The sequence below is a fragment of the Podarcis bocagei genome (genome assembly GCF_964188305.1).
Source record: "Podarcis bocagei genome assembly, chromosome: 7".
In the NCBI taxonomy this organism is placed as follows: domain Eukaryota; kingdom Metazoa; phylum Chordata; class Lepidosauria; order Squamata; family Lacertidae; genus Podarcis; species Podarcis bocagei.
This window is the reverse complement of record NC_138132.1, coordinates 84,145,420-84,154,604: the sequence shown is the minus strand read 5'-3', so window position 1 is coordinate 84,154,604 and position 9,185 is coordinate 84,145,420. Positions and strand designations below refer to the sequence as shown.

The 9,185-nt window shown below is 49.1% G+C and overlaps 1 protein-coding gene across 6 annotated transcripts in view; it reads right to left on the bottom strand.

Moving 5' to 3' along the window:
- The window catches only part of CROCC (ciliary rootlet coiled-coil, rootletin), an 83,479-nt gene that overhangs the window by 866 nt on the left and 73,428 nt on the right, over window positions 1-9,185 (bottom strand). For 5 of the 6 annotated variants that reach the window (XM_081202872.1, XM_081202869.1, XM_081202871.1 and 2 more), the window contains 5 exons: window positions 3,448-3,672; window positions 3,115-3,264; window positions 1,998-2,198; window positions 1,662-1,793; window positions 31-204 (listed from right to left, as the gene is read on the bottom strand). In XM_081202872.1, coding sequence (XP_081058998.1) covers window positions 31-204; window positions 1,662-1,793; window positions 1,998-2,198; window positions 3,115-3,264; window positions 3,448-3,672 — 882 coding nt within the window. The remainder of the gene's footprint in view (window positions 1-30; window positions 205-1,661; window positions 1,794-1,997; window positions 2,199-3,114; window positions 3,265-3,447; window positions 3,673-9,185) is intronic. The other variant, XM_081202870.1, reaches the window with a different exon arrangement.

Sequence of the window (9,185 nt, the reverse complement as noted above, 5' to 3'; positions counted from 1 at the left end):
ACTGCCACGGAGGCAGAGAAAGAAGCGCACCTGCTCCTCAAGGCCCTTGACCCGCTGCCGGTGGGCCCTCTCCCGGGCATCCAAGGTGTGTTCTGCCTGGAGCTGAGAGCTGCGCAGCCGTTCGGCCTCCAACTGCAGGTCCTGCCGGTGTCGGGTTGAGGAGTCCACCCTGGTCTGGGCCTGCTCCAACTCTGCCACCTGTGCCTGGGCAAGGAGAGGGTGGAGGACAACCTCGCCAGGGGGGCCAGCGCCTTCCCGAGCCTCATGGTTGCTGGGAAAACCTGCCGCCTCCCCAGCAAATCTCCCAGAATTCAATAGTTGCAACCACCTCTGCTTTCAACCGACAGCCAAGTTCCTAGTCCTTAAGACTGGAGATAAGCCTCAGAAGCATGTGCAGTGCCTGCTGATCTCCTGCCAGCCTAGCCAAAGGCCCATCAGGGGCGGGTGGTCAGTGTTCTGCAGAGCTCCTTTGGCCCCTCCGTGGTTGAACCAGAGAAATGAGGCAAAAATGGGCTATGCTGAATCCTTTAGCTCCTTGTGGGCAATGCTCGCATTTCCTTAACAGGGCCAAAGGCAGAACTGGCAGGAGGAGACCAGCAGGCAGTTCTCTCTTTCCCCTCCAAACTCCTTGTAGAGAGAGACAGGGCTCTTTGTCTCCTCCTAGCCAAAGCAGCTGGATAGCTCAGTTGGTTAGAGCGTGGTGCTGATAACACCAAGGTTGCAGGTTCGATCCCTGCAAGGGACAGCTGCGTCTTCTTGCATTACAGGGGGTTGCACTAGATCATGGACAGGCAAACTAAGGCCCGGGGGCTGGATCCGGCCCAATCGCCTTCTAAATCCGGCCCACGGACAGTCCGGGAATCAGTGTGTTTTTACATGAGTAGAATGTGTCCTTTTATTTAAAATGCATCTCTGGGTTATTTGTGGGGCATAGGAATTAATTTCCCCCCCCAAAAAATATAGTCCAGCCCCCCACAAGGTCTGAGGGACAGTGGACCGGCCCCCTGCTGAAAAAGTTTGCTGACCCCAGCACTAGGTCCCTTTCCAACTCTAGGATTCTGTGATTCTATGGCTGAGGTCCAGCCTTGGGCCGTAGGGGAGTTGGAGCAGGCAGGGCTGCTCCCCTGGGAAGCACTTGGGTCAAGCTTGCCAGAGTGGCCTGGGAAGGGCACAAGGACTCCATGCTAGGGTCCGCCAGATGGTGCCGAGCTTCTCCTCCAGGGGGAAGGCAGCCCAATCAAAGGAGAGAAAGCAGTTGAGCCCACCAATCGGAATGGAGGAAATTCGAGTCGGGAAATTCAAGCGTCGCCTAAAAGCGGGGAGCAGAGCCTGGCCAGGTAACCGAGTCAGATTTCCCAAGGAGGAAACCCCACAGAGACCAATTGGGAAGGGGCCTACTCCTGAGTAGGTGTGCCTAGGACCACTGGAGCAGATGGAGAAAGGAGATGTGATGGCTCTCCTACAAGGCAACCGCAGACAGAGGGACTGGGTACAAAATGTACCATACTAGGAACGACTTCTGTTAAAGGTAGAGAGTTGCTAATGAAGTCTTAGTTCTTGGTATGGTGGTCGCCTCTGCACATTCCCCCAGACAGACTGGAACATTTGAGTCAGCTGTGGGGGGAGGAAAACCTTCGCTGGGGGGCAGGGAGAGTCGTTACCTCAAGGAGCCGGATCTGTTGCTGAGCCTCCGTCAGCTCCTGCTCCAAACTGGCAAGGGACCTGTCCAGGCGACCCTTTTCGGCAGAGAGGCGCACAGAGTCCTCATGGGTCTTCAGCTTCTCCCGCTCCACCTGGGGGAGTGTCAAAGCAGAGGTGTCAGGAAGCTGAGTGCCCGCCCCCTACCCCCCGCTGCCTCTTGCGGATGTGTTTCTTCACGGAAAGGCACACTGCACATGCCCAAGCTGTTCTTTCAGAAGGAAGGCAAGCTCCGAGAGACCACCTGCCCATCCCGCTGGCCCCTGCCCTCCCTTCTGCTTGGACCCCGAGGGGCTCACCTTGTCGAGGGTCTTCCTGAGGGCGTTCCTGTCCTTCTCCAGGCGCAGGGACGAGCGCTCTGCCTCCCGCTTCTCGTTCTCCAGCTGCGCCAAGGCACGCTGCAGGCTGCTGGCGCGCTCCTGGAAGAGGCGCCTGTCGCCCTGCACCTTCTGCAGGCTCCGCAAGCCGATGGCCTCGCTTTCCTGGCTCTGGCGCAGCAGCTGCAATGGAAGGGAGGAGAGAAAGGCAATGCGGAGCTCTGCAGGTCGCCCTGGCGGGACCATTCAGCTCCCTCCGCCCCTGCCCACCTGTCTGGTTCAAACCACATGGTACCTCTAGGGCAACAGGTGGGAGGCTCAGGGGTGGAGAAGCCCGGCTCTGGGCACAAGATCCCACCCCCAAAACTTCCATTAAAAAAACCCCCGACGAAAACATCTCAGGCTCGAGTCTGCCAGACCCTGCTGGGACCTCAGGAGGATGCTCTGCAGCTACCGTATTTTTTGCTCCATAAGACGCACCAGACCATAAGACGCACCTAGTTCTTAGAGGAGGAAAGGAGGAAAGCCCCGTTTTGGGGGGGGGTCAGCTCACAGTTTTGCAGCTTCTTTTGCAAAGGGGAAACGCCCCTTCTTTTGAGGATCAGCTCAAAGCTCTTGAGTTTACTTTGCAAAGGGAAAAAATCCTGTTTTTATGGGGTTCAACTCACAGTTCTGCAGCTTCTTTAGGAAAGGAAAGGGAGCCCTTTCTACAGTTTCCAGACACATAATCTAATGTCGCTGGGGAAACAAACAGCCTCCGCCTGCAGAACATTCAATGGAGGCCTGGGCAAGGGAGCGGAGCCAGAAAGGGAGCCAGCGATCGACCACACATTCACTCCATAAGACGCACAGACATTTCCCCTTATTTTTAGGAGGGGAAAAGTGTGTCTTATAGAGCGAAAAATATGCTACTTCCCAAGCAATAAAGCCGTTCTGCGTTGTATTATGCATGCCTGGCAGAATTTGCACAGCAGGTCGCAGAATTCCATTTTCCCTGGAGTATTTTTGCTGGGGGAACCTGCTGCCACTGCCCCCTAAGTTTTCCGCTGGGAGCCTTTCCTCCAATCCCCCCAACCCCATGCTCTGTCCAGGGACTCACTTCTTCCTGCTGCTTGACCAGCCCCTCCAGCTCTTCCTTCTGCAGTTCCAACTCCCCCTGCTGCCCCTTCATCGCCTGGAGCTGCTCGGAGAGGATCCCGTTCTGCTTCTTGGCTTCCGAGAGGGCCTGGCGGGCCGCATCCAGCCGCTCCTGAAACAGGCAACAACATGGACGTGGGTTCTTGCTGTGAAGCCATCCCCCTTCCCCCATTCTGCTGCCTCGCCTGCCCTTCTTGGAGGTGGGGGGACTTACCAGTGGGGCCAACCCAGGGCGAGGAGGCAGCAGTTGCCAGCCCAAGGGCCTGCCTGGCACACTGCTGATCAGCCCCCTTACCTGCAAGACCCTCCGGTCGTGCTCACTGGCCGCCAGGGCCTTCTGCAGCTGCAGCACTTTCTCCTGGGCTGAGCTGGCACTGTTTTGGCTCTCAGAGAGGGAGGCGCTGAGCCCCTGTACCTTCTCCTTCAGGGAGCTTTCGGCCTCTGTAGCCTTCGCCAGAGAAAGACTGAGGCGGTCTAAGGAGAGCTGCAGGGAGCTGGCCTTCTGCTCTGCCTCAGACACCTGCGGGGTGGGAGAGGACACAGATTAGGCTGCCCGGTTCAGACCCACCAAGTGTCCCTATTTTCCAGGGACAGTCCCAGATTTACAGAAGCCGTCCCAGTTTCCGATTTCATCCCAGAATGTCCCGCTTTCCCTTAGGACGTCCCTATTTTCATTGGAGAAATGTAGGAGGAAAAGGAGTTATGCAACACACACACACCCAAGACAAGGAGAGAATTGTGGGAATGTTCTGGGGTGCAGGAGAGGATATATTGACTAATTATATCCTTATCCAACTTGTCCTAACAAGTTCCCAAAATATCAGCAGAGTTTATATACATTCCCCTTTAAGTTTGCAACGGTAACGTGTGCACAGGTTCGCTAGAACCTCTATAATAATTACCCTGGCAATTTCCCCTTTGTTCCCTCTTAAAATACAAGACACAACACAGTCTTTATAAAAGTATAAAAGAGTTTACTCACGATCTGTTCACAATATGATCCCAGACGGCAGACAGGCTTAAAAAGGTAAAATACACTTAGAATCTATCTTATGGGAAGATAGCCCTCTCCTCTCTTGGCTGAGAGCCAAGAGGGCATCCTGCTTCTTCGAAAGGTGATGGCAGAGAGAGAGAGATGGCTGCCTGCCCTGTGCTTTTTGTCATTACCTGCACAGGTGAGGCCACACCCACCTCTGGTCACATGCGGAGGAAGTCCGTCCCCAGGAAGTTTACCTGCTTGCTGGACAGACATCCCTCCCCATGTTTCTAACATGTACACTCTAGGAATGTTGTCATTGACTGCTCCTGTGTTTACATCCCACATACCCCTTCTCAGGCAATACAACATATACAAAACATAAACAACTTTATTCAACCACCCAGAGTCCCAGCTTGACACGTAGATTCTGGAAACTCTCTCTTGGTAGGGGTTTCGTCAGGATGTCAGCAGTCATCTCTTGGGTGCTGCAGTAGGATAGCTCCACAAGTCCATCCTGGATCATCTGGCGTATGTAGTGGTATTTAACCCCAATGTGTTTCGTTCTGGCCAGGAACTTCTCACTCTGCGTCAGCTTCAGGCAACTTTGATTGTCCTCTAGCAAGCTGACAGGCCCTTTTCTCACCAACCCAAAGTCCTTTATGAGTTGATCAAGCCAGGCGATCTCTCTGCAGGCTTCTGTTGCTGCAACATATTCTGATTCTGTGGAAGATAATGCTACACAGCTCTGTTTATAACTGCCCCATGAAACAGGTCCATCCCCAAACATAAAAACATGACCACTTGTTGATTTATAATCAGCATTATCCCCAGCCCAATCAGCATCAGTATACCCAACCAACTTAGGGTCTCTGACGGCTGGTAACCTTAATTTACAATTCATGGTACCCTTCAAATATCGCACCACCCTCTTTACACCTGCCCAATCATGCTCAGTGGGAGAATTCACTTTTCTGCTAAGAATCCCCACAGCATTAGCTAAGTCAGGTCTACATGTGGTAACTAAATACAAAAGTTTACCAATCGCCGACCTGTAGTCATTGTTGTCTGGCAACTGCTTCGAATCCTGCTGATTCTTCAGGAAGTCAGTAGCCATCGGTGTAGCAACTGGATGTGCGTCTTGCATCTGCATGTGCTCAACTAGCTCGTGGATCTTCTGTCTTTGGCTGAGAAGAAATGAGCCGTCCTCTTCTCTTTCCACCTGGATCCCGAGGTAATACTGGACATCTCCTAGCTCCTTGACCTCCACCTCCTTGCTAAGGTGTTTTACTATCTGTGTATAGTCTTTCTCACTTGCTGTGGCAATAATCAGGTCATCAACAAATGCTAGGATATATGAGAATTGTCCATTATTTGACTTACTGTACAAGCACTTGTCAGCGTCGCCTTGCTTGTACCCAAGTTGCGTCAGCATTTTATGCAACTTCTGGTTCCAGGCTCTGGCAGCCTGTTTAAGTCCATAAAGTCCTTTCTGCAGTTTGCACACTAGATGTGCCTCATGTGGTTTTACAAAACCTTTGGGCTGTTTCATGTAAATTTCCTCTGAAATCTGCCCATGTAGAAAAGCGGTAGCAATGTCTATGTGTTTCACCCTCATTTTCTTGGAGGCTGCAATGCTTAAAAGCATTCTTACGCTGCTGTACCTCACAGTTGGTGCAAAAACTTCATCATAGTCTTCACCAAAACGCTGTGAAAATCCCTGTGCCACAAGTCTAGCTTTGTAGCGCTGCACTTCTCCTTCTGACCCCTTCTTAACCTTGAAAACCCATTTACTGCCAATGGCCTTCTTACCGGGAGGCAGCTCAGTGAGTGTCCAGGTCTTGTTTTGATGCAGTGCATCCATCTCCTCCTGCGCGGCCTTCCTCCAGAGACTGGCTTCTGCAGCTGGCATCTCCCGTATCTCTTCCCAAGTGGAAGGTTCCTGTGGAAACGCCGACCCTGCAAGGTAGGACAACCGTACTGGTGGGACACCTTTGTTGGTTCTGGATGAGCGTCTGACTTCTGGTTCTGCGACCGCATCAGCTTCCTCATCCTCCTCCAACGCAGGCATGTCCCCATCTGAGTCCTCATCTTCGTCTCTGGTGCCGCCAGGGTTCTGGTCCTCTGCGTCTTCTGGTGCGTCGCCTGTAGGGGGCGCTGTAACACTCGAAGGCAGATAATTACTTTGTGGGGTCTCAAAAGGGAAATATATAAACTCTTGAGTCCTTTCTGACTCGCTGGAAGAATCCACAACAGTGTTCTTAGTGTCTACTTTTCCATATTCATCAACATAAACTGCATGGTATGCATTTGTCTTACCAGTTTGTAAGTCCATAATTCTGTATCCTTTGCCTCCAGAAGCATATCCCACAAGGATACCTGCTTTTGCCCTGGAGTCAAGCTTGTGTCTGTGTTCCTTGGGCACGTGGAAGTAACACGGACTTCCAAACACACGTATGTGCGACAGATTGGGAGCTTTCCCATGCCAAAGTTCAAATGGTGTGCGCTCTGCACCTTTAGTTGGCAGTCTATTCTGCAAATAGACCGACGTGTATACTCCTTCGGCCCACAGCTTTTGTGGCAAACGTGCATCCTTTAGCATGCACCTTGTCATGTCCATAATGGACCTAAACTTTCTCTCAGCTATGGCATTCTGCTGTGGTGTGTAAGGAATTGTGGTTACGTGTGCAATTCCTTCCTTGGCCAGGAGAGCCTGCATTTCATTTGAGCAGTACTCACCTCCATTGTCACTCATTAACACAGCTGGAGCTCTCTGGAATTTGTTCTTGACCATGGCAATGTATTCCTGGAGCTTCTCCACTGTCTCACTCTTCTCTTTGAGGAAATATACAACACAAAATCTTGAAAAGTCATCCAGAAATATTAAAATATATCTATTCTTTCCCAGTGAGGGAACATTCATGGGTCCACATATGTCAGTGTGCACTATGTCAAGCACTTTGTTGCTTCTTTGTTCTGCACAACGTGGAAATGAAGGTTTTATAGCCTTCTCAGTAATACAGCTTATGCACTTTGCTGGAGCTTTGTTGCTCTGCTTTACCTGCAAACCTCTTACAAGATTTCTTTTCTGTAGATCCAGAATGACGCTGGCGTCCCTGTGTCCTAGCCTTCTGTGCCATAGGTCCAGATCTGCTTCATCCTTCTGGCTGGAATGTGCCACTTTTGCAGACTGGTTCTCTGAAAGATCAAGCTCATATACACCATTTATTAGCTTTGCTTGAGCAAACACTTTGCCATTTCTAGTCACTTTACATTCTCCATTTCCAAATGTGATCTGGAAACCTTTCTTGTCCAAAGTGGACACGCTGATTAAATTGCAGCTCAGCTCTGGAACATACAAAACTCTAGAGATTGTGTTCTCAATGCATTCATTGTTTATATTGCATTTCAGGCTCATGGAACCTGCACCTTTTGCTTTAACAATGTTGCCATCTGCAATCTCAATTTCAGATCCTTCTTCATCATTTATTTCATTAATCTCATTAAAATAGTCCTTTTTATATGAAAAATGCGAACTGGCACCTGAATCTAAAATCCATTTATTACGTTTACTTTCACGATTCTGGACAGCTAAGTTCCTTTCTTGCAGTAACCATGTGCATTCACATTTCCCCTTCTTTTCCCCTTTTGGCTGAAAGGGGTGGGGTTTCCTCGCTTTAGGAGCTCTGCAGTTCTTTGCAATGTGTCCTTCTTTGTTACAATTAAAGCAAATCACTTTCTTAGGCATCTCTTTGGACTTTGTACATTGCCTATATGCATAACTGCTGTCCTTGCTTCTAGCATTTCTCACTGGAGATTCAGCTCTATCTCTGCATTCTTCTTTTAAATAACCAATCAAGTCTTTAAAAGTCAGACCTTGTCTATGAGCCATCAAACTTACAAATGCGCTAAAGCGTGGTCCAAGTGATGATAACAAAAATGCTATCTTTGTATCCTCATCAAAAGCTTTGGGAGTCAGATCAATTCTTTGAATAATCTCAGTAAACTTGATGTGCTCTGTGAATTCCTCTTTTGAATTCATCCTCAATCTGGTTAATTTACACACCAAGTTTCTGAAGCTGTTTATGCTAGATTCTCCATACACGCGCTCAATATCTCTTAAGATTTGAGATGCATCATCTGTACTATTTATTAATGATAGCTGCTCATCACGAAGTCCACTCAAAATTATGTGTCTAGCTTCACTGTTCATGCGTTTCCAAGCACTTATCTTGGCTAAATCCTCCTCAGACGATCCTGTAGGCTGAGGCTCTAAAGCTTCCAAAATGTGCTTATAATCTAAACATGCTATCAAGCGCTGCTTCCAGTGCATGAAATTGTACTCATTCAGCACAGGCATTCCTAGCTTTGCATCACTATCAAAAGCTGCTCTAGCCATCTTAAAATCCAAAATTTGAAAATTCTTCAAAATTTCAAAAATTTCTCAAAATTTTAAAATCAAAATCTCAAAAATCTCAAAATACAAAACAATTCTTCACTGCCTTGGGTCACTGTGAACTCTGAGGGAAGGGGGGGTTGCTTAATCCCCACTGCACAATGGAACAAAGGACCATGTGCTTACCAGGAAGTTAACTCAGAAAAATACTACTCAACTCAAAATCACAATCCAATGCAATCCTTCAAAAATACGCAGAAATATGCAATACTGGGGCCACTAACCCTTTGTGGGAATGTTCTGGGGTGCAGGAGAGGATATATTGACTAATTATATCCTTATCCAACTTGTCCTAACAAGTTCCCAAAATATCAGCAGAGTTTATATACATTCCCCTTTAAGTTTGCAACGGTAACGTGTGCACAGGTTCGCTAGAACCTCTATAATAATTACCCTGGCAATTTCCCCTTTGTTCCCTCTTAAAATACAAGACACAACACAGTCTTTATAAAAGTATAAAAGAGTTTACTCACGATCTGTTCACAATATGATCCCAGACGGCAGACAGGCTTAAAAAGGTAAAATACACTTAGAATCTATCTTATGGGAAGATAGCCCTCTCCTCTCTTGGCTGAGAGCCAAGAGGGCATCCTGCTTCTTC